Raw genomic sequence first — 26,391 nt, forward strand, 5'->3', positions numbered from 1 at the left:
AAAATTTAAAAGGTTTCAAGTTCATTTTCAATTAAAATTTGTAATTAAAAGATAGTTATAAAATAACAATATTGTTATTGAGAAATAAAAATTATGCATAAAGTTGGTATTTATTTCCTACTTATTTCTTAATCATATATAATTTTTTAACAATTTTCTATTTTTTATAAATAAAAAGGAGAAAATATTGCATAATTTAGATCAGTCAAACGAAATTTGTTATAGAAAGAAGTACATAATAAACAAAATGGGTATATTTTTCATTTGTTAATATTTTTTTTTTAATTGTTTAATTTCTAATATTATTTTATCATGAATCTTGAAAAAATACCTGCATATTTTCGATTTGTCAAACAATATTTTATAAAGAGCAAAAAGAAAAGCATTCTCAAAAACTAACTCCAAACTGCGGACAAAATGAATGAAAGAATATGATAAGATTAATATAGTTAATAATAAAAATTAAGTTAAAATCTTCATATAATATACATATTTCAAGAAATTTCAATACATTTCGTAGTATTGGAAATATTTGAAGTTTTCTCAAAAAAATTGAATTTTTTGAAATTTAGACAAACGTAGAGACTAAACTACTTAACGGATTTGTAAAATACTTTGGAATTTAGTAAATTGGGTTAAAATCTCTATATATTTATCAGAAAATTCCAATACATTAAGTATTTTTTGAAATATTTCAATTTTTTCTTAAAAAATTGTATTTTTTGACATTTAAACAAAAATAGAGCCTGGAGGTCGATTACGTAACTTATTCCGGATCCCACATTCCGGATTCCACATTCCACATTCCGGATTCCACATTCCAAATTTCGGATTCCACATTCCAAATTTCAGTTTCCACATTCCATATTCCACATTCCGGATCCCACATTCTGGATTTCCAAATCCCCATTCCGGATTCCACATTCTCAATTCCGGATTCCACATTCCACATTCCGAATTCCACATTTCAAATTCCACATTCCGAATTACACATTCCGAATTCCATATTCCATATTCCGGACTTCAAATTCCACATTCCGGATTCCACATTCCAAATTCCATATTTCACATTCCATATTCCGGATTTCAAATTCCACATTCCGGATTCCACATTCCAAATTCTACATTCCAGATTGCACATTCCGAATTCCACATTTCACATTCCGGATTCCACATTTCATATTCCACATTTCACATTCCGGAATCGACATTCCACATCCCACATTTCGGATTTCACATTCCGCATTCCGGATTCCGGATCCCACATTTTTTAATGTACGAAACAGAGAGTACAAATGAGAAATCTCAAAGGTTTATTACCGTAAGTGAGGCTAAATTCGCTCAACCGATGTCTATTTTTTAAAATTCGATTTACATACTTTTTAGACAGAAATATTTAAGATTTACAATTTTATTGTTTTGGTTAATATAAATGCTAAACTTTAATTTAAAATTTATTTGCAGCAAATTCATTGGTAACTTTCAGTAGAAATTATATTTAAAACGCAAGTGAATAATTTTCATATTGAACAAGTAGTATGAGAAAGTAGGGAATAAAGCTTTACTTCAAAATTTTTAAGTTGAATACTTCTAAAATAATTAAATTAAATTAAATAATTTTCTGCAACATATTTTAATTTCTTTATGCAGTAATAGGAAAGATAAAGGGTTAAAGATTATATATTTTCAGTGCCAATGTTTATTTTCATCGTTTCCTGAAGTTATTTAAAAAAAGAATTGAAAAATTGAGCGAATTTAGCCTCACTTACGGTACCTAACATTTTAGATAAGGAATCGAATCGGTTTTTTGAAATCGGTTCGGTAGATTTCGAGAAAAGTTGCTCCCCGAAGAAAAGGTACCTTTAGGAAGACGCTACCCACAGCTGCGATACGTAACTAAATTTGCTTCAAAAAGTTTTTAAAATTCTTTCCACGAAATGTAAAGCAAGGTCCAAAAAGCATTTTGGAAAAAACGGTTATATTTTTTTCACAATAAAAGTTTAAAAAAATGTTTTTTGTCAATCTTAAACCAGAAAAAGTCCCCTTATCGCAAATGCAGCACAAACATGGAGAAAAATGTATATTAAAAATTTGAGTATACTAGATATTAAGAAAAGATACTAATAAATATTATCTGGATGTTATGATTTAATATCTTAGATCCTCCTACAGTTTTATTATTTTTAAATTTTGTAGGAAATAAATTTATAATTGTTTTAAAATTAATTTTGACTAATTCATATTTAATTTGACTTTAAACGCAACTATGTTTAGCTTCAAATTACACTGAGTGTTTTATTTATATTGATACCGGTCATTGTAGAGGGGAGTAACTGGATCAAAGGACAGTTTGATTCATTAAATAAAATTCGAATTCACAAAAATTATATAAAGAATAAAAGGCTCGAATTGAATAACCATAACGGCGCAGTTCGGTATTCACGTTGTGTGTGTGTACTCTAATATTGAGAGGATATCTAACTCAACGTTGAAAGATATCGAGAGGCAACCAGCTCGATACTTTCCGATAATTAGAGTGCCGAGAGGCAACCAGCTCGGGATACTCTAATATTGAGAGGCTATCCAACTCAATGTTGAAAGATATCGAGAGGCAACCAGCTCGATACTTTCCGATAATTAGAGTGCCGAGAGACAACCAGCTCGGGGTACTCTAATATTGAGAGGATATCCAACTCAATACTGTGCTATGTTTAAAGACGGCGGGGGGGGGGGTGCATGCAAATAAATGAATTTAATCGAATCAAAAGCATGTAAAATTTCAAAGACAGTTTATTTTTAAAAGTACAAATCGATGAAAAAGTTTAAGTATCGGAGCTCGGGAAAATGTTCTAAGTTCCTAAGGACGAAAAATAGTCTGAGTCCAAAGTTGGACGGAAATATTCTAAGTTCAAAGTTAATCGAAAATATTTAAGTCCGAAGTTTGACGAAAATATTTTAAGTCCAAAGTTGAACGAAAATATTCTAAGTCCGAAGTTGGACGAAAATATTTTAAGTCCAAAGTTGAACGAAAATATTCTAAGTCCGAAGTTGGACGAAAATATTCTAAGTTCAAAATTGGGTAAAAATATTCTAAGTCCTTCCCAAAATGTACAGTGGGAGAATTTCTCTAAGAGAGAGGGCAAGATCGCGTCTGCGCTCCCTATCTCTGACACAAAACGATGCGCGTACGGTTCACGCGTTTCGCTTGGACCAGAGGTAGAGTTGCGCGTCTTCTCGCGAGTTTTTCCTATATCTCAAAGAATTCTCTTAAAATAAAATAAAATTACTCAGCCTTTCCTAATTACTAATTAACTAAATTTACTTAACTTCTAATTAAAACTAAAATTACAACTAAATCATAATGCACGGTATTATTAGATTATAAAAATATTATATATTAAACTATATATATAATACATAACGTAAAATATACATATTAAAATATAACCTAATAACCCTTCAGCATTAGACTCAAAAATACATTTAAAATTGTTAATGAATGTTATTTACTAGTATTGCTTCGAAAAACCCTTTGTTTAAACAATTTGCCGCGAAAGAATGTCTAAAAGAAAGTCTAAAAAGTAAACTAAAAATGGTATTACAATTTTCCTTTAGGCTGGTAACATTGGCTCGGAAAAAGACTGAAAAGACTGAAATTTGAAAAAATAGCCTGAAATGTCCTGGATCGTTAACTTTTGTCCTTGAATTTTCCATATTTTACTTTAAAATATTCATTAATTAAAAAATTTTACTCAAACTTAGAAAAATAATTTTTCTTCATACCTCGGTCGAAAGTACGTATTTCCCGCTGCGATTTCGCAGCAGAAAGTTAAACATTTGTGCTTTGGTTGATTTTCATACCCAACCTCTATTACAGCGGGAGTAAAAGAATTCTCTGTCGGTAAAAACACCACTGTCGGTAAATAAGAAAATTTCGAGTTCAATGACAATTTAACGAGTAATTGTTATCGCAATATAAAATGAGAAAAAAATTATCAAGAAAACTTTTTATACTTTATAAATTTATTATCCACAAGCTCTGAATATTGAAATGAACGAAATCTTTTGCTGATATAATTATTTTCAAAAATTATTTTAATAAACATTAAAAACAAAAATAAAATAATTAATAATTTTGTAATTTCTTTTTTAATACGTACCAAAATGTTATTATAAAATTGTAATAATTTGAAGAAATAATGAAAGTGTTTTCATTAGAATGTTTAGAATTTTAGAAACATAGAATTAATTTTGTACCACCAGAAAAATTCTTTTGAAAATATAATATTAATTTATCTTTCACATTTTTTTTCGTGCCTGCCCCCGACCAGAAGCACTCGCTTCGCTCGTGCATCAAATGTCGGGGCAGGCGAATATTGTTTGCAAGAGAGAGACAGAGAAAAAACCAGAGCTTCACGAGTGTCCGCTAGAGGCGTTGAAGCGAGGAGCAAAAGTAAAAAAAGATGGCCGGCTGTCAAATGAAACTCGATTGCAATTTTCTTAAAAAATAAATTACCCAGCGTACTTTCGACCGTATATAAAGAAAAATAGTATACATTACACGGGCAGAAATTCGAAAGCCCTAAACTACGCGATAATGCCCTCGGCTTCGCCTCGGGCATCATTTCGCGCAGTGCAGGAATTTCGAACTTTCTGCCCTTATAATGTAATATACTATTTTAGATCTATTAAAAAAGAATTTAAATTTTAAGTTGGATTAAAGAAATAGGTATCTACCATATTGATTTTTAACGCTTTATATAGTAATCACATGCTAATCGTAATATAAAATAATATTATCCATTTTAATGTTTCGGAAAAATAAAAAATCTGTCCTGGAATGACCTGAAAATGTCCTGGAATTTTAAATCATATTTTCAGTAGACACACTGGGTTATGTTTAAACAAGTTTTTCAGGCTATTTTTTCAAATTTCAGGACATTTCCAAGAATTCCAGGACCAGCAGACACCCTGAATTAACTTCACATTTACAGATTATACTATTTAACCCCCATACGGTTTTACCCGAGCATGCTCGGGGTGTATCTTTCGTTTATTTATTTAAAAAAATTTAATTCGAGAGTCATATAAATAAAACACTCACTGTAATTTGAAGCTAAACATAGTAACCTTGTTTTAAAATGCTTTTTGGACCTTGCTTTACATTTCGTGTAAAGAATTTTAAAAACTTTTTGAAGCAAATTTAGTTACGTATCGCAGCTGTGGGTAGCGTCTTCTTAAAGGTACCTTTTCTTCGGGGAACAACTTTTCTTGAAATCTACCGAACCGATTTCAGAAAACCGATTCGATTCCTTATCTAAAATGTTAGGTAATAAACCTTTCAGATTTCTCATTTGTACTCTCTGTTTTTAATGTGGGATCCGGAATGTGGAATGCGGAATGTGAAATCCGAAATGTGGGATGTGGAATGTGGATTCCGGAATGTGAAATGTGGAATATGAAATGTAAAATGTGAAATTCGGAATGTGCAATCTGGAATGTAGAATTCGGAATGTGGAATTCCGAATGTGGAATCCGAAATTTGGAATGTGGAATCCGGAATGTGGAGTTCGGAATGTGAAATCTGGAATCCGGAATTTGGAATTTGGAATGTGGAATTTGAAATCCGGAATATGGAATGTGTAATTCGGAATGTGGAATTTGGAATGTGTAATTTGGAATGTGTAATTTGGAATCCGAAATGTGGAATATGGAATGTGGAATTCGGAATTTAGAATGTGAAATCCGGAATGGGGATTTTTAAATCCAGAATGTGGAATGTGGAATCCGGAATGTGGAATTTAGAATGTGGGATCCGGAATGTGGAATATGGAATGTGGAAACCGAAATTTGGAATGTGGAATCCGGAATGTGGAATCCGAAATTTGGAATGTGGAATCCGGAATGGGGAATGTGGGATCCGGAATAAGTTACGTAATCGACCCCCTGAAGTACTAAACAGTTTCATAAAATACCCTAAAATATTTATTTATGTGATGCAAAAAGTATTTAAATCCCAACAAAAACATTTTTGATGCAAAAAGTTCCGCCAAGTAAAAGTTCTTGCAAATGTCCAAACAATTAGTGAAATAAAAGTTTACCAAGTAAAATTTATAACTAAAAATCCAATTATTCGTTATATATAAGAAAAAATTTCTATTAGAAGCAATTTTAAGATTTTGGCGTCAGTAATGTTTCTAATAATGAATGTAATGACGCCAAGATATTAAAATTGCTTAAAAATAGAAATTTTTATTAAGACGAATAATTGGATTTCATTAGCTGCTTATGTTAATCGTTAAATTAAATTTTATATTTGTTATAATTCAATATTTAAATTTTAGTTAAAAATTTTACTTGGTAAACTTTTATTTCACTAATTTTTTGACATTTGCAAGAACTTTTACTTGGCGAAACTTTTTGCATCAAAGATAGATGTTTTTGCTGCGATCTAAATATTTGACAAAGAAAACTACTGAAATTGGTATTCAAATATTTTATATGTGTTACAGCAACAAGGACATTTAGAAAAAAGTTAAGGGTATAACACACGTTGAAGGACAAAGTATAAAATGAGAAAAAGGAAGAAATAGAATAAAGAGTCACAGGCATAAAATCAACCATTCAATACCGGAACAGCTTTTATGATCTTCGAAGTTCAAAACGAGTGCTTAAAGCATCCTTACAAGTTTTCTTTCATTTAGAAAGCACCATTTGAAAACGGGAGAAAATTTACTCAGAGAAATAAGAAGCGAAGTCGACAAAACGACTTACATATTTTAACCTTTATAATTATTATTCCTTTTATCATAACCTTCGAATAAAAAAAATGATGTTTCCATTGTAAATAAATATATGTTATTGTCGCGCCAGTGTGAAATATATATATGGGCAATTCCACGTGAGATTTTAGTCGACCTCTTAAAATTCGCCAAAAATATTTTTTTTCTATTCTGTACAAAAAAACAGATAGGGGAGAGTGGGGCAAGACGGGGTACTTAAGGTTTAAAGCGCAAAAAAACGAAAATTATCGAATATATACTTTATTATTATTTTTAATTATCATCTTTGGGAATCAGTCTTTCGTAAAAAAGGCGTACAAAGGCCATCTGTTTCTTAAAAAAGCTTATAATTAATAATATTGAAAAAATTGCAAATCTCCCCATCTTGCCCCACCGGCGGGTAAGATGGGGTACCCGTAGGGGTAAGATGGGATACTAACAAAAAACAACCTATTTCTGTCGACAAATTTCACAAGTAAAGGTTGCATCTTGATCTTCATGCATAACTGCAGTGAGCCCATTGGCCGCAGACAAAAAAAGCAGCCCAGCCTTCATTTGAGTCTAAATAATAACCATTACAATAGAGACAAGGTGTATTTTCCACTTTACCATCGCTAATTGATGATTTAACCTGACAAGCTTTTTTCTTTTTGGTCACTCTTATTTTATTCAGTCTTGATTTTAGTAGTTTTCTTAACTTCTCTTATTTCTCTTTTTTTTTGCTTAATTTGTGAACCCCGTCTTGCCCCACTCTCCCCTACCCCATCTTGCCCGCACCTACGAAATTTAATAAAACGATTAATTACTACAATTTACGATTCAACAAAGAAAGAAAACATATGTTTCTCTTCTTCTGTAACCCTTGACAGGTAGAAAAAAATTTATACAGTTCATTAACTGTTATTATTAAATAATAAACGCCTCCTAAAAAAAGTGAAAAAATGACAAGAAATTCATCGAAAACAGTTTTTTTAGTAAAACAGATAAAAGATTTGTTCTCATGGCTTTTAGGTTTTGTAAACAAGAAACTATCGTCTCGGTGCAGTATAATGTAAAATATAATCGCGATTGGTTAATTCGTTTGTTATAAATAAGGCCGGTGCCCCGTCTTACCCGCTACCCCGTCTTGCCCCACTCTCCCCTACGTATTTTTTTATTTTTGTTTAATTGTCCAAATTTTCGAGTTATGAATTTTCGAAATTTTTTACTTTTAATTGTAGACCTATTAAGTCCGAAAATATTGAGTTTAGGAAAAAGTTGTCAAAAAATGAAAGTTTTAGTTTTCTTTCAAATTTTAAGAAATGTAAACAAAAAAATTTTTTTTTATTTTTTATTAAAAAAAAATTTTTTTTTATAAACAAATTAATTTTTTTAAATTTTGGGCCGGATTTTTTTTTATTTTTTTTAAATTTATTTATACCTTATAATATAGAGAAGATTTTCCAAAAAGTCCCGAAATGGGTCTGATGTGTTAAATGAGTTTTAAAAGATTTTCAAAAATCACTTGCAAGCATCACAGTGGGATTTTTTTTACAATTAACTTTTTAAAACTATCTACAGCGTAGACCCTTTAATTTAAAACAAAGAACACTCAAATAGATTAAAAATTATACGCTGTAGACAGTTTTAAAAAGTTAATTGTAAAAAAATCCCACTGTGAAGCTTGCAAGTGATTTTTGAAAATGTTTTAAAACTCATTTAACACATCAGGCCCATTTCGGGACTTTTTGGAAAATCTTCTCTATATTATAAGGTATAAATAAATTTAAAAAAAATAAAAAAAAATCCGGCCCAAAGTTAAAAAAAATTAATTTGTTTAAAAAAAATTTTTTTTTAATAAAAAATAAAAAAACAATTTTTTGTTTACATTTCTAAAAAGTCGAAAGAAAACTACAACTTTCATTCTTTGACAACTTTTTTCTAAACTCAATATTTTCGGACTTATAAGCTACTGAATATAGGTCTACAATTAAAAGTCAAAAATTTCGAAAATTCATAACTCGAAAATTTGGACAATTAAACAAAAATAAAAAAATACGTATCTGTTTTTTTTCGATACAGAATAGAAAAAAAATATTTTTGGCGAATTTTAAGAGGTCGACTAAAATCTCACGTGGAATTGCCCATATGTAGGTTTCCCAAATGGAAAATTTCAGAAATTCTTTTTTAGTATAGTTAGAACCGAAATAAACTGTTTTTGAATTATTTATTCATCAATAATTAATATTGTTAATGAAAACAAATAAGTTTAATTGAAACATTTCTTGCAGTCATAAAAGCAGTATTTTCGTCATTGAAAACATTTATAATTTTTGACAAATAAGTGAAAAAAGTCAAAACAATTAATTGCTTTTTAAAATGAGAAAAGAATCGCGTGCCAGATTCATTGGATTGATCATTTAAGCTCCCGAGGTCGTTGAAATAATTTGGCAAATTGGTTAGACTGCTAGTGCCGTGTCTATCGAGGGGAGTGAGATTCCGCATGAATAAACTTAAGCCACAGATTGGTTTAGCAGCCACGAAAGCATGCCGCATCGCACGATTACGCGTCACCGAAGCTATAAACGATCCCGGAAGAGTTCGTTTTCTTGTTTAGTTCTCGTTTCTCCCCCTCCCGCGCTCTTTAATCCATTATTTTTTTATATGATCCCTCAGATTTATATACAGTAGTAGGAAAAGCTTCATGTCAGTTATAGTCTATACTTATGCGATTCCCATACTTTCCTATGACTGACATGAAGCTTTTCTTATACGTATAGAAAAAAATCAAACCGAAAATCACAGCAAGTGGGGTAATACTGATATCTCAAACTATAAGGGTACCCTTTCTTTTTTTTCCACTTTTTATATTTCACACAAGCATCGACTTGGTAATGTGAACAAACATCGAATTTGGGTCCAATTTTTGGTTTACCTGCGCATTCTCTATTATTTTTTACTTTCTACAATATCTTTATCTATATACGACAAAAGGATCAGGACCTGAAAAAGGGAATTGATTTTTTCAATCAAAGGATACTTTATATTTTGAAAATCAAATCATTGTGAGTAACTAATCGGAAAATAGTAATTCGAAATTTATTTAGAAATCACTTACTAAAATTTTTCATATTATTTTCAAGAATTCAAAAATCGCAATTTAATAAAGAGGGTTTTTTCGCGCGTATGTGTATTGAACATCATTAACTATATTTTCAAAAGCAATAAAATACTTCGCAGAAATTCAATTACCCAATGGGAAATGCCAGTGTAGTGCCGATGTTCACCACTGGCTTAGTACTCAGACGATTGTTCGGCGTATTCTAGCCGAGCCTCGACAATTAGTGCTGGCGCAGTACAGAATTTTTGTTTCGCCAAAGCTTAGACAAGCCACGGCGGCAAGTGCTGGCTGAGTATAGAAAAATTGTTCACAACGCTCTTTGCCAACATTGCTTTTTTGACATAAACTTGAAAAAAATTATAAAAAAAGTTTATAAATGTTTATAAATATAAATTTATTGAAAAAAATTTATATTTTACTTTTCAGTTGTTCATTTTTTATTCTTATTAAATTTAATAATAACAATTTAACACAATTGTCTAACTTTGTAAATAATACATTATTTAAACAAATTAAAATTATAAACAAAATTTAAACTTTAATCTCAATAATAATTTGGTTCCTATTAAAATACTATTATACTTCTTACTATGAATAAAGTAATTTAATTTAATTATTAAAAATTTAGTTTAATTTATTATTTCTAACGTATCCCTATTTTTTTCTCATCTTTGACTCAATAATTGTATGTCTGAATGATACTGAGATATTAATACTTTTCTGTACACACGTGTCGTTAGCATAGTGGTTAGAGCGTTAGTCTGTTAGTCCGTAGGTCATAGGTTCGATTCCCCTCGTCAGCAATTTTGTTTATTTTCATGGGTTTGCGATATTTCTAGATTCCAATCGTTAGGTACTAAAATATGAAAACCAAATGCACACTTACTGTAATTGTTTATTATTTAATTTTTAAATGTTATAAACAATTTTTTTCTACTTCCTTTACTATATCCGCATTGTTAGTCTCCATCTTTAATACAATTTCTTTAAGAAGAGAAATATTTTATGAATAATAACTATTTATTAATATTATTTACCATTTTGTTGTTAAATTATTTATAATTATTAATTTGCGACTAATTAATAACAATACGGCATTTATTGCGGCAATATTCTCAGCCAGCACTGGTCCAGTGCTGCGCCAGCGCTGTCTGGCAGCACTGACAGACAGTACTTCGGCAGCGCCAGACGGCGTTATCATCCCAGTGCCATGCCAGTGCTGGCTCTCAGCCTTGCCGCCAGTGCTGCCAGTGCTGGCGCAGTACTACGCCAGTTGTAAATTTCCCATTGGGTATGTTCAAAACTATTTTTTTAAATTCTCGTCAAAATTTCAATTATATTTAGAAATAATTAAATTCTTCTTCAGAATTCAATTATTTTCAAAAATTTTAATAAAATTCTTGACAAAATTTCAATTATTTTCAAAAATTTTCCTCAATTCAATGATTTTTAATATCTACTATTTTCATAAAATTTTCCAAAACAATTCAATTATTTAAAAAAAAAATTAATAAAATTCTACACAAACTTTTAATTATTTTCAAAAAATAATAAAAATTTCATAGGAATTTCATTATTTGCAAATTTTTTTTATAAATTTCTTCGCAATAATTCAATTAATTTCATGAATAATAAAATTTTTACGGTGATTCAATTATTTTCGTAAATAATAAAATTCTTTTTAGGAATTCAATTATTTTCATAAATAATAAAACTCATTGCAGAATTTCAATTATTTTTAATATAATTTTAATCGAATTCCTTGAAAAATTTAACTATTCTAAAAATTTTATTAAAATTCGTCAAAAGAATTCAATTATTTGAAAAAGATTTGCTGTAATTTACTTAATAGAATTTAAGTATTGTTGTTAAAATATTTTTAATTGAATTTCTTCAAAGAAAATAAATTGTTTTCCAAAATTTTAATGAAATTCTTATTCGTAGAAATTGAATTAATTTCAAAAATTTGTCAAAATTTATTTATTTTCGATGTCTAACATTTCAATAAAATTTAACAAAATAATTCAATTATTTAAAAAGAAATTATGTTCAAAAATTAAAAAAAATTCTCCACAAAATTTAAATTATCTCAATAAATAATAAAATTCTTCACCTTAAGGGCATTTGAACCATGATGACGTCACAGATTTAAAACTAATGCTTTGCACAAACTGTGACGTCATCAAGGTTCAAATCCCCTTAATTCAATTATTTTAGAAATTTTAAAATTCTTGGCAAAATTTTAATTATTTTCAAAACTTTTCCTCAATTCAATGATTTTTAACATCTACTATTTTATAGTAAAATTTTCCAAAAGATTTCATTTATTTATAAAAAAATTAGATAAAATTCTACGCTAACCTTTAAGAATTATTTTCATAAAATAATAAAAATTTCACATGAATTCAATTATTTACAAATTTTTTATCGCAATCATTCAATTATTTTCATAAATAATAACATTTCTACAGGTATTCAATTATTTTCGTACATAATAAAATTCTTTTCAGGAATTTAATTATTTTCATAAATAATAATTTCAATTATTTTTAATACAATTTTAATCGAATTCTTCGAAAAATGAAATTATTCTTAAAAATTTTATTAAAATTTGTCAAAAGAATTCAATTATTTAAAAACTTATTCATAAAATTCTTTATGAGAATTCAATTATAAGAAACATGAAATTATTCAATATTTTTTTTTATTTAAATAATTTAATTCTAGTAGAATTTTCTAATAAAAATTGATTTAAAAATGGATTTTAGTTAAAATTTTAGATTATAATTGAATTTTAGAAGCATTAGAGCGTAAATTTTTAGAAATAATTGAATTTTAAAAAGGTTTTAAATTAAAATCTTTGAAAATATGAATTTTTCATATTTTTAATTAACAATTCTGTGGAATTAATTTTGTTTTTTGAAAGTTTAATTGCTAATTTTTTTTTTTAATTATTTCAAGATTTTATTTTCTAATATATATTTAACTGAAGAATTTACGAATAATTGAAATTTTGTAAAATTGAATTGTACACAAATGAATTTGGAAATTTTCAAACAATTCTTTCAAAAATTATTAAAAACAATGCATTTATAGAAGAATTTTAGTTAAAAACACGACAAAAATAATTTAATTTTGGAAAAAATAGAAATTATTGCAGAAATTCAATTATTTTCAAGAGTAATAATATTCTTCGCGAAAATAAAATACCTATTGTTCAAAAATAATAAAATTCTTCTTAGGGATTCAATTATTTTCACAAATAATAAAACTCATCGCAGAATTTTAATTATTTTTATAACAATTTTAATCGAATTTCTTGAAAAATGTAATTATTCTTAAAACTTTTATTTAAAATTCGTCGAAAGAATTCAATTATTTAAAAATTTATTGATAAAATTCTTTATTGGTATTGAATTTTAAGGTACAAATTATAAGTCATTTGCTTCAATACAATTATATAATAATTTATTTTAATATTTTTAATTTTAATGTTTTTAATATTAAAATTTTTCAATAAAGGTTTCCTGCAAATTTAAAAAATAATGTTGTGAAACGATTATATTTCCAAGAGGCCTGTTAGTAGGCCAACTTGGCCTTCCAGAAGCATCAATTTCAAGACGTTATAAAATTAACATCAATTTAGTTAAAAACAAAGTTATGTACATGGTTGGAAAGGTAATTAAATCAGCTTTTCAGCTCCTTAAAAATTACGGCTCTAAACTTAAATTCCAGAGCTGGGTAGTTAAAATAGGTGTTGAAGTCTATTGACATGTCTTCGAAACGTCTGTTATGGACTTCCGGCAGGCCAAAATAATGTGCGGAAGGCGTCGCTGCCCAATTGGCCTGCCGGAAGAGCCTTCCGGCAGGCCAAGCGCTTGTGCAGTCTATCATTAAGAAGTTATTCGAGTTAAACTTCGAGTTAAAGAGATTTCGACTTATAGAAGGTAAAATTGTAATATGAATTTAGAAAAAAGTGACTTTTTGTCATTTTCAGCGGTATATACTTATCGCTATTTTAGATTTAGAGAGTGTAATGTTCAATTTATTTAGCATAGTTTAATCGGATTTTTCTGAAATTGTCAAGATTGGAAATGACAAAAAAAAACGGATAAGTATAAAATAATTTTGCGTTTTGGTTTAGAGTGATAGATATGATAGCAAGAGAGCATGTCGCACTGACAAAATGTAAATGGCACCATCCATCTAATGCGACAAAAAGGCAATCGGGCCAACTGTCGACCGGCGATTACAGGATAGATTAAAGCATACTACCCCTTCGTTTCGTAGGACAATCTATCAACCCCTACGCGCGTGAACATTTCAACGCACGAGAATCGTATATATGAAAAACTATAGCCGGCATATAAAAAATTATTACGATAGTCCTGCCAAGTCAATTTTTCATACGTTAACTTTTCATTCGAAAATTGACGAAATATTCGGATATTAAAAGAATTATCACATTGTACTTTCAAACAAGCGTCTTAACATTTATTTATAAAGAGATGAATTTCGAAAAGGGCTCAACACGGTTTTTTGAAATTTTACAGGAGACACAAAAGGATATTTAGGTACTTCAAACAGCTTTGATTATAAGAGTACAGCTTTTTTTCGTAATAAATACCTAGATATACTATTTTATATGAGAAGATGATGAAAGAATTGTTCTTAATAACAGTGAGTTTGAGAAAATTGATATTATAGTTGTCAGAGTTGAGCCCTTTTCGAAATTCATGAAAAAAATTTTATCGTTTTAATCATAAAAATATATTAATAAAATGTTTTACTTTCGAGAAACTATTTATTTATTTAATTTTAAAATATATTACATTTTTTTTACTCAAAAAAAATTCAGCATTAGGTTATAGAAAACACACAATCTTAGGTTAAAAGTCAAAGGAAAACACACATTAATACACCTTTTCCTGCTAAAAGTACATCAGATGAAATTTTCCTTTTAAAAAAACGTCAATGAATGTGCAATAATGCAAAAAAAGTTAAATTTAAAAAAAAATCCGAGTTGAGCCCTTTTCGAAATTCACGATTCAATTAATCTTCACATTTCTTTCATTCTATGTCCGCAGTTTGAAGTTAGTTTTTGTGTACACTGAAAAAAAAGTTCTGGTTGGAATTACCAGAAAACCTATTTTAACTAGAATTTCGTGTTAAATATGCCCTAACTAGATTTTTTCTGGTTAGGTTAACCAGAATTCTGGTTGTTTTAACTAGAATATCGTGTTAAATATACCCTAACCAGAACTTTTTTTTCAGTGTATATGCTCTTTTTTTTGACTCGGAAAGAATGATTTTTTCTCACATATATATAATTTTCGACCAAGTGATAAATTCTACTTTATATAAAAAAATTATTATTAACAAATTAAAAATATACCCGTTTCGTTTATTATATGCTTTTCTCTATAACAAATTTCGTTTGACTGATCTAAATTATGCAAATTTTTCTCATTTTCATTCATAAAGAATAGAAAATTGTTAATAAATTATTATTAAGAAATAGGAAATAAATACACATTTTATGCATAATTTTTATTTTTCAATAACAATATTGTTCACAAACTCATTTTTTTATTTTGAAAAATAAAATGAGATATTCCCGTTTCTTAACATTTTTGAATAAATTCTCAATTTTCATAAGGATCCCGTGTAGAAATTTCCCCATTTGTCCCTATCTCTAGTAGGGACCTCGCTAGATTCTGACTAGAATCTCTAGTCTAGAAAAACTAGTCGGGCTTCAATCAAATTCTAGTTAGATAATTCAGACTGGAAAAAACTCACTAGGACCTTATCGATTTCAAACTAGACAAACTAGTGTACAAGTATGACATACATAAATTATCTTTCTATAGATATAAATAATTCAGATTAATAGATAGAAAAACTTACTAGCATTATTTATTAAAAAATTTTGCATATTATTTAATTATTTAATTTTTTAACATTTTTTAAACAAAATTTTAAATATTGTAGAATATTTTTACAAAAAATTCCAATAAAGCAATTTTATTAAATAAAAATCTTTTATTTAATATGTAAATTAAAAGAATAAAACATAAATAAATATTAATTATGTGGGTATAACTAATTTTTATTACCTAAATATTGTAATATTATTCGTAAAAATAATTTTTTTTTAAAAAGATATGTATGTGCAATTATACTTTAAAATGTTTTTCACAATTAATGCAAGTATTTAATAATAATTAAAAAGATGCTATAATATTATAATTACAATAATAAATTGAATAATATAATTATAATAATTATAGTAAATATAAAAAGCACTGCAATTAGTAATGTTTAATTTTTCAATAATGTCATAATTAATTATTATTAACTATCATTAGGAATGCATTGAAAAATTAAACATAACTAATTTATTACATTACTTTTTATATTTTTATATTTACTATAATTGTTTTAATAAATAATAATAATAATAAATAATATAATAATAAATAATATATTACAATATTTAGTTAATAAAAATTAATTATATCCACATAATTAATATTTATTTATGGTTTATTCTTTTTTAATTTACTTAATAAATAAAAGATTTTGTTTAAATAATTAAAAAATTAAGTAATCAAATAATATGCAAACTTTTTTAATAAATAATGCTTGTAAGAATCATCTAACTAGAATTAGATTGGAACCCGACTAGTTTTTCTCGACTAGAGATTCTAGTCAGAATCTAGCGAGAGCCCTACTAGAGATAGGGACAAATGGCGGAATTTCCAAACGGGATGTACTTTAAGCGGAAGTCCATCCAACCTATCATGGCCGAGAGGTATGTGTATCCGTCTGGTGTCCCCAAGGTCCAAGGTTCGAACCCTCATAGGCACGAGATTTTTCGTGTGCAACAATCATTAATAATGTTAATATGAATGGAGAATTCAATTATAAATAAGTTAAGTTGAAAAATAATAATTTTTAAAACCGGTAGAAGTGAACTAGAACTTCTAGTCGGGGCCCTATCAACTAGAGCGTGACAAAATCGACTAGAACCCCACCAGTTTCTCTAGTTGGAGCCCTTTTTCAAATGGGGTAAACTGGTGAGGTCCCCACTAGAACCCGACCACCATTTCTACACGGGATATAATTTAACATAATTTCTATTTCTTAATTACAATAATTGTTTTAATAAAGTTCAAAGTTTTTTAAAAATAAAGGAAAAAAAGTTTATAAATTCTATTTGTCAATTACAAATTTTAATTAAAAATGAAAATTTTTGAATTTTTAGAAAATAAAGGAAAAACTTTTACTCAAAAAAATGTTGTTACATTTATTTACAAATTTCTTTAATTGCAAAATTGTTCAAAAACATCAAAAACTTCTTTTTTAAATAAATATTTATTATTATTTTTCCATAGGAATTAAGATTTTAAAAAATTTCGAATTCAAAATTTTTTGAAATTAAACAATATAACTTTAAAAATATTTTTATAAAACATGAAGATATCCATTGCTCCGAGTCGAAGACTCGGAGTGATCGATTTCTTCATGTTTTATAATAATTAAAAAGGATAGAGTGTTAAAATCATTATTTTATATTATAAAAATATTGTTACTGTAACTTCTTAAATATTATTTTCATATTCTATTATTATCTAAAATTTAAACTAAAATTAATTTTCAAATCAATTTTTATTAGAAAATTCTAAGAGAATTCAATTATTTAAATGGAAAAATAAATAATTTATTGAACAAATGAATGTTTCTTAAAATTGAATTCTCATAAAGAATTTAATCAATAAATTTTTAAATAATTGAATTCTTTCGACGAACTTTAATAAAATTTTTAAGAATAATTACATATTTCGAGGACTTTGATTAAAATTGTATTAAAACTAATTGAAATTCTCCGATGAGTTTTATTATTTCTAAAAATAATTGAATTATTGAGAAGAAACTTATAAAAAATTTGTAAATATTTGAATTCCTGTGAAATTTTTATTATTTATGAAAATAATTTAATGTTTGCGTACAATTTTATTAAAATTGTTTATAAAAAATTGAATTCTTGGGTAATTTTATTAAAATAGTATAGATATTGAAAATCATTGAAATGAGAAAAATTTTTGAAAAGAATTGAAATTTTGATAAGAATTTTATTACAATTTTTGAAAATAATTGAATTTTGAAGAAGAATTTAATTATTTCTAAAGATAATTAAAATTTTGACGAGAATTTAAAAAAAATTTCAAACATAATTGAATTTTGGGTATTTGTGATAAGCATTTTATTACCTTTGAAAATAATAATTGAATTTCTCCAATCATTTGTAACTTCTTCAAAATTCAATTTTTTTTAGTGTTTTTAACTAAAATTCTTCTATAAATCCATTATTTTTAATAATTAATTGAATATATATATATATATTAACAAATTTAACAAATTTTAGAAGATTTTGATTTATTAAAATTTTTCAAAAATCCAAGTTCATTAAAGTTTCTAATTAAATTCATTCAACATTGAAATTTTATAAAATTTCAAATTGCAACCGTTTGAAGTTCATTTATTTATGAAAATTGTAAACGCAACTCTTTTAAAATTGAATTAATTTTGAAACATTTAAGTTGAATTATTCATTAAATAATTTATTTATTTTATGATAGTTGTTCAATATTTAAGTTATATTTAAAAAGAAATTGTCAGAAATTGAATAAATTGAAGGTTTTGTATTAGAATTCGTGGTAATTTCCATAGTTTATGAGTCAAACAAAAAAGGAACAAAAATTCAGAATTTTCTTATGAATTCTAAAAATTCAATTTTTTTCAGTTATTTTAATCAAAATCCCTGACTTTTCCCTGAATTCCCTGTGTCAGAATATATAATTATTATAGTTATAATAATATTAAAACTATATTCCAATTCATATTTTATTTTTCTGAAAATAAATTTGAATTCAAAATTTTTACGTTGTATTATTGCTAAAATTGATAATTTTACTTAAAATTGAATCGTGAATTTCGAAAAGGGCTCAACTCTAAAAACCATAAGTGTCATTTTTACATAACATACGACAGTGAAAATGACTCTTACGATTTTTAGAGTTGAGCCCTTTTCGAATTTCACGACTCAATATTTAAAAAAGTGAGCAAAATATAAATAAATCTATAAGCAATATGGAAAATTTAATTTTTACCGTCCGTTTGGAAATTACCGTCTAATTTCCATACTTGAACATATTCAACAAGTGCAATAGGTCTGTTGGATAAGACTCTCGACTGGTGTGGGTTAGGTTAGGGTTTAAGCTCACGATAATAATATTGGCATAAAGAACGCTTTTTAAAAAAGGAAATGCATTGGACCTTAAAATCGATTTGGATAAGAATGTCGACCGAAGTGTCCGAGGAGAAAAAGACGAATTCCTTTTTTTCCGTTTTCAACGATGAGTGCATTTCGGAAAGAATATACACAGAGTATAAGGAAGCGCGAGACTTTTGAAATTGAGAGGTAGGTGTCCAGGGCCAATTGACAGATCTGTCAGCACGATGACACCTCAGACGAACGAAAGACCAGGTGGCCGCTGTCGCATCCAAGAGGCGACTCTATCCTCGGCATCTGCCGGATAATACCGGGGATTAAAGCTGTAGGATAGGAAACTCAACATCTATTCGTTGTGCGAAAAAAAAAGGAACGAGAATTTTTCTACCTTCCCTAGTTATAAACAGATCGATCATTTTTCAAACGGTTTCGCTTTCGTCCCCGATTTTGAGATGATATCAGAGAATATGTGTGTGAATCCTTCACCGTTCTCGCCAATTACTATTTCACATCTTTATTCTGGTTTCTATATCAATTATATTTTATCTTTTTCTAAATATTTTCAGCAGCTTTCGTTTTCAATCGCGCAGTTAATCTTTTAACTATAATATACATAATGAAGAATTTTAAAGAAAAATTTTCTAAGAATAAGAATTATTCTTATTCTTAGAAAATATTATTTTTCTTTAAAATTTTTCATTAAAAATTATAATTAAGAAAAATTTATTTATGACATAATTTTTTTATTTTAAGAAGTTCTACAATCGTTTTATTTAAATAAAATTAAAAGTATAAATATATTCACTCACCTCCCAGGCGTAACGAGGATTAAACGGTTGACTGGCCCACTTTCCTCGAAATGGACCAAACCTCGCTGATCTTGGAATATCTTTACGCGCTCGAACAAAGGGACGACATCCTTCTCTTAAGCCTCCAACCTCAACTTCCGGTACCGGCGATATCCAATCACAGTCAATGGATTCTTTTTGATCTGAGGGGTCTGGTTTTATCACAACAGCTACAAATTAAAAAATCGAATATTAAACAAATTTTACAATTTGTTAAAATAAGTTTTTAAAAAATCCAATATTTTTATGTTTTGTTAAAGACAAAAATAGTTATTAATCATATAAATTTTTAAATTTAAATTTAAATTTAAATTAAAAAAAAAATTAAAAAATTAATAAAAATTAATTAATTAAAAAATTAAATTTAAATTTAAATTTAAATTTTTAAATTTTTAACAAAATTTGAGTAAACTTTTCATATTAAAAAAAGTGTTTTAAAAAAAACCAAAAACATTTTTTTAAAAAATTCAAAATTATTTAATCTGCAGATTTAAGGTATTTGTCGCGTGACTGGTCACTGTCAAAAGTTTGTATCCGTTGACTGTACTTATGAAACGATTATGAATGCGAGTTTCCGAAAAACTTTTGCGGACGTACAGTTTGACACACAGATGTTCTCAATGTATATTCATAACCTCTCGCATGAAAAACGATCGTGGCAACGTCGCAAGTTTGGCGTATGGCCGTCTTTAAAATTTCGCGCCAAAAGTAGCAGACAAGCTGTAGTATTTAACAAGCGCTATTGCCACGTTTACGAATTCATCTGTCATTTACAGTAAATGTTAAAATAATTTTTCAAGTTTGATGTTAAATATCTTTTAAACAAGACGGTAAAAAATTTTCATTTTTTTTATAAAAGTTCATTTTAGTTCAATAAATAAAACTTTAGTTTTTCTAAAAAATCTGACGATTAGTATAAGTGCAAAAATTAAAAATCTGTGGTTTTCATATGGTTTTCCTATACCGTACATTATGTTAAAAATCGAAACTTTGATTTCATTTTTTGAGACTTACAGACGGTCAATTTTATTTTAATAGGCCTTATTTTGTAGATAAATATCCAAAGAATAATGTGAAATTTAAAAAAATTCTGACGAAAACGAATTTACGCGACAAATACCTTAAGTATAATATGAACTTTATATATAGGTTCATCAATTCGTTTCAATATAAGAAATAAGTTTCAAATCTTAAAAAAATGCAGACATATTCTGAGGTTTTTGAGTCTAATTTCAGGTATTAATGACTGCAATATGCATACAAAATTTCAGGACAATCCATCAAAACTTGTCTGAGATAATTTGTACACAAATATTTTGTGCCGATTTCAAAATGTCATAGGGATTTCACTATGAAAATTATGACATTTTAAAATCGGTTAACATATTTTTTCTTATTCTTTATAGAGAAATATTAAATACGTATTTTATTATTTTTGTATAATTGCCCAAATTTTTGAGTTATGAATTTTCAAAATTTGGTATTTTTAAAGGTAGATCTATTTTCAATAGCTTATAAGTTTGAAAGTATTGAGTTTAGAAAAAAGTTGTCAAGTAAAGAAAATTTTCTTTTTTTTTCAACTTTTAAGTACCTAATGTAAAAAATTTTTTTTTTTTAATTTTTAATTAAAAAAATTACTTTTTTATAAACAAATTAATTCTTTTTAAATTTGGGCGTTATTAATTATTAATTTAAAAAAAGGTGCGTATGTGAAAAATATTTGTAATATTTAAAAAACAGAAAATTTTGTACAATTGTGATTATAAAATAGACATTATAAAATTTTTCATTTGTTTAAAAAAAATTAATATATATTTCTTTAAAATTGTAATAACAAATACAAGTTTTTCTAAAAGAAACTGAAAATTCTCTGAAATGATGCAAATTATTATTTCCATTTTTCAAAGAAAAACAGATTTTTTTTAAAGATTGTGCTTAGAAATGGTCATTTTGTAAAAATTTTCTTTTTTTTCAAAAGAAAACTCCTAATTTTGTAAAGATAATTGCAATTGAGAAACAGAAAATATAGAAAATATTTTCTATGCCCTAATGTTAATTTTTTAAGAATTTTCTAATTTTTGTTAAAGATAAGAAAAAACAGCTGCTGAATTTTGATTTGCAAAACAAATAGGTTTTTTATATTAAAAGAATCAAATTGTTTTGAATAATTTCTCTTTTTAATGACAATTTATTAACAATATTCACAGTTTTTATTAATTTTCTGAATTTCTGTTTCATAAGTGTATAATTTGTTACTCTAATGCAAAAAAAACTATTACTAGAAATCAAAAAACTATTCTCAAAAATTATAATCAAATTCTTTAAAACGATTCAATTATTTTCAATAAATGAGGCTCCGGATCTTAAAAGGGCACTTTTACCATGTAAAATCAATGTAGAAAGTGCCCTTTTAAGATCCGGAGCCTGAAATATTCTAAATTCAATTGTTTTCATTATCTATCTATAGTATTTTCATAACATTTCGAAAAAGAATTCAGTTATTTAAAAAAAAATTGATAAAATTCATCCAAACTTCAATTATTTTCATAAATAATAAATTTTCCACAGGAATTCAGTTAATTTTAAAATTTAGCATTTTCAGAAAAATTTCGAAAAAATCAATTATTTAACAAAATTTTTATACAATTCTTCACAATAATTTAATTACTTTCACTAATAATAACATTTTTCATGGAAATTGAATTTTAAAAAAAAATTTTTAATAAAATTCTAAGCAAGAATTTAATTATTTTTATAAATAATAAAACTCATTTAAGAATTTTAATTATCTTTAATAAGGTACTACCCCAGGCGGAAATTTCCAACCGGCGCGGATCCTAGCCCGTACTGACGCCGGTGTAACTGTACTGGCTCGGAACCGCCTGCCAACCGAATGTGAACGGGCATTCTACCGAATAGTGACTAGGCCAGGAGCGCGCTGGCAACCGGCTCGGAACTGGCATTCTACCGCCCGCTGACCGGCCGGGAGAAGCCGTTCCGTGTATAATTCAACCGGCTGGGACCTGGCACTCTACCGACCGCGGATTTTTCATTTAATAGCCAGCCGAGCGCTGGCATTCTACCGACTGACAACCGGGTCAGATCCAAATGATAATTTCAACAAATATCAATACAAAAAATAATAATTAATTGCAAAAGATAAATACTAATGACAATTCATTGACAATTCACTTTACACATTTTTTTATACACTTAAACGCAATTTTTTATTACATAGACATTTGAAAAATCCTAACGCTTGGGGGTACGAACCTACGCCTAACCGAATATTTACGCACCGAAATCTCGCACGCTAACCACTATGCTACGCTCGCATGGGACTCTCAAATCTTAAATACTCTCAAGTGTCACAAGCTGAAATAAAACTTGTAGAATTACTACGCGTCAATGATACCGCTATATTTTCAATACTTTATTGAATGTATATTTAGGACTATTTCAATATTTCGTTAAAAAAGAAAATTGTTATATTTTTATTATTATATAATACATATATTGAATAATTGTTTTTCAATATAATAATATTGAACGTAATAATATTAATAATTTTAATTAACATCTGAATAATAATAAATTTATTATTATTGAGATATTATTAATTAACATTAATATTATTGAGAATTAATAATAAATTATCAATATTAATATTAATTAATAATATATCAATAACAATAAATTTATTATTATTGAGATATTAATTAAAATTATTAATATCATTACCTTCAATATTATTATATTGAGAAACAATTATTCAATTATTATTGAGATATTATTAATTAATAATATATAATATTAATTAATAACGAATTTTTCTAATTATTTAATTTTTAAAAAAGTCTCAATAAATGATTACTTAATATATTGATTAGATTCATTTATTAATAATTATTTTCTAAAATAATGCAGTTACTTGTAATAATTATTTAATTTATAATGTGACAATAAATAACGAGATCCGCAGTCGGATCCGCCCCAGTACCGAGCCAGTACAGACTCAACATATCCGTCATTCTTCCGACGCCGCAAAAGAATAAGATCCGCCGGCGGAAGAAATCCAGTACCGAGCCAGTACTGACAATAGTGGGAAGACGGTTCCGACAGTCGGAGCATAATCTGTACCGCGCCGGTTGCTTTTTCAGATCCGAATCGGTACAGACCGTCGGTACTTGCGGTCTGTACGGGCGCGGATCCCAGCCGGTTGTAAACTCCGACGTTTGTCCGACTTTTCCGCCTGGGACTATTTTAAATTAGTTAATAATGGAAAAATTCAATTATTTTCACAAATAACAAAATTTTTCACAGAAATTCAATCCTTTTTAAACATTTTAATAACATTTTTCGCACTATTCATTTATTTTCATAAATAATAAAATTCATTGCAGATTTCAATTACTTTTTAAAACAATATGACAGTAATTGCTCAAAAAATGTAATTATTTTAAAAAATTTGATTTTAATTTCTCGAAAAAATCAATTATTTAAAAAAATGCTTTTTTTAAAATTCTTTGGAAGAATTCAATTATTTACAAAAATATTTTTTTTAATTCTTTGGAAGAATTCAATTATTTACAAAAATATTAGGATTTTTCACAGGAATTCAATTATATTTTCAAATATTTTTATAAAATTGTTCGAAAGAAATCAATTATTTTAAATACAATTTTAATTAAATGTTGTTAAAATAATTCAATTATTCTTTTAGATCTTAATACAATTCTTCCCAAGAATTTAATTATTTAGGTACATAAATATTTCTTCGAAAGAATTCAATTATGTCGATAAATAATTATTAAATAAATCATTATTTTTGAAAATTCAATTATTTTCAGGCATTTTAATAAAATTCTTTGCAAAATTCAATTGTTTTCATACATAACAATATTCATCACAAGAATTCAAATGTTTTTAAAAGTAATAAATTTCTTCTTGAAAATGTAATTATTTTAAAAAAATTCTAATAAAATTGTTCGCAGGAATTCAATTATTTTCACAAATAATAAAATGCTTTTTATGATTTCAATTATTTTCAAAAAAATTTAATAAAATACCACGCACAGAGCAAGAATTAAATTATTTTTATAAATATTTAAATTCTTTCATGAATTATAAAATTTGTTGCAGGAATGTATACTGACTGCCGATATAAGTTGGTTTGCCAGGGTTGGTTCAGTACTGACTTTTTCAGATTTTAAAGTGTAAAACGCAAATTTCAATTTAATTGAAAGAGTATGGTATTGCTTATCTTGAACGTTACCCAAAAAAAGAGAAGAAAACTCACGATATTCATTATGATATGATTCAAGTTTGACAAATCTTGCGCAATCGAGACTTTTCATACTAAAATCCCAAGTCTTGCGTTCTTCTTCTCTTTCCTGTAAAGAAACTGTCTGTTCCTTCTCGTATGTCGATCTCTCAATTGCAGACGAATAATCCTGAGACAAATCATGCGCATTGCTTCCATGTAAGGGCTTAAGGTCGCGAAAAATGGGATTATTGTTGTCCGTGAATGATCGCTGAAAGTTATTTTCCTCCATTTCTGTGTTTTCGCTTCCGCCCCCACAGGCATCCGCTCCGCCTACCGTTCCACTTGCTGTCTCGCTTTCGTCGCTACTTCCTGAAAAAGAACAAAGAAAAATATTTCTTATCACTATCTTCATCAAAATGTCAATTACAATAATAATTGAGAATTTCCAAACCAGAGTTTCTTCAGAATTACAAATTTAAAAATTTTTAATTATTTAATTTTTACGGAAATTTTAAATGAAATCCTCAATTTGTATTTATTTAAGTAATATAAATTTAGAATATAGTAATTTATTAGTATACAAACTTAATTGTATCATAATTAATTAGTAGGTATAATATTTATATTATTAATTACGTAAATTATCACTAAGTTTTTATAACAGCCTTAAGTCACCTAAGCAGCACGTAATAATACAGTGTAATATTACCTCAACATTATCATGTAATATTACCTTAATAACAAAGTGTAATATTTGCAGTAGACATTTTTGATATCGCAGTAACATCTGGTAATCTTACTGTGATATCAAACTGTCTGCATATTCAATAGAATAGGCTTATTTTACACAATAAAAAAGCAGTTTTAAAACGTTTACGATTAACTTAAATTCAGACAATGTATTAGCAGGGCTCGAACTAGGTGCGTTAAGTCCGTAAATTGTACGATATAATTTGGATAATTATATCCAAATATTATATTTAATAATTTGTAATTTAGAGAAATTACATAAATGATTGCAGAAATCAAATTATTTTCAAAAGTAAATAAAATTCTTCACAGAAATTCAATTATGTTCCAAAATTTTTTTAAATTCTCAT

At 27.2% G+C, this 26,391-nt stretch overlaps 1 protein-coding gene across 3 annotated transcripts in view; it reads right to left on the reverse strand.

Moving 5' to 3' along the window:
• Positions 1-26,391, reverse strand: part of LOC122499770 (histone-lysine N-methyltransferase PRDM16-like) — a 385,029-nt gene that overhangs the window by 79,398 nt on the left and 279,240 nt on the right. For all 3 annotated transcript variants that reach the window (XM_043608275.1, XM_043608274.1, XM_043608276.1), the window contains exons 2-3: positions 25,325-25,660; positions 19,987-20,195 (exon numbers count right to left, since the gene is read on the reverse strand). In XM_043608275.1, coding sequence (XP_043464210.1) covers positions 19,987-20,195; positions 25,325-25,660 — 545 coding nt within the window. The remainder of the gene's footprint in view (positions 1-19,986; positions 20,196-25,324; positions 25,661-26,391) is intronic.

Source organism: Leptopilina heterotoma, unplaced genomic scaffold (genome assembly GCF_015476425.1).
Source record: "Leptopilina heterotoma isolate Lh14 unplaced genomic scaffold, ASM1547642v1 Lhet_175, whole genome shotgun sequence".
NCBI lineage: Eukaryota > Metazoa > Arthropoda > Insecta > Hymenoptera > Figitidae > Leptopilina > Leptopilina heterotoma.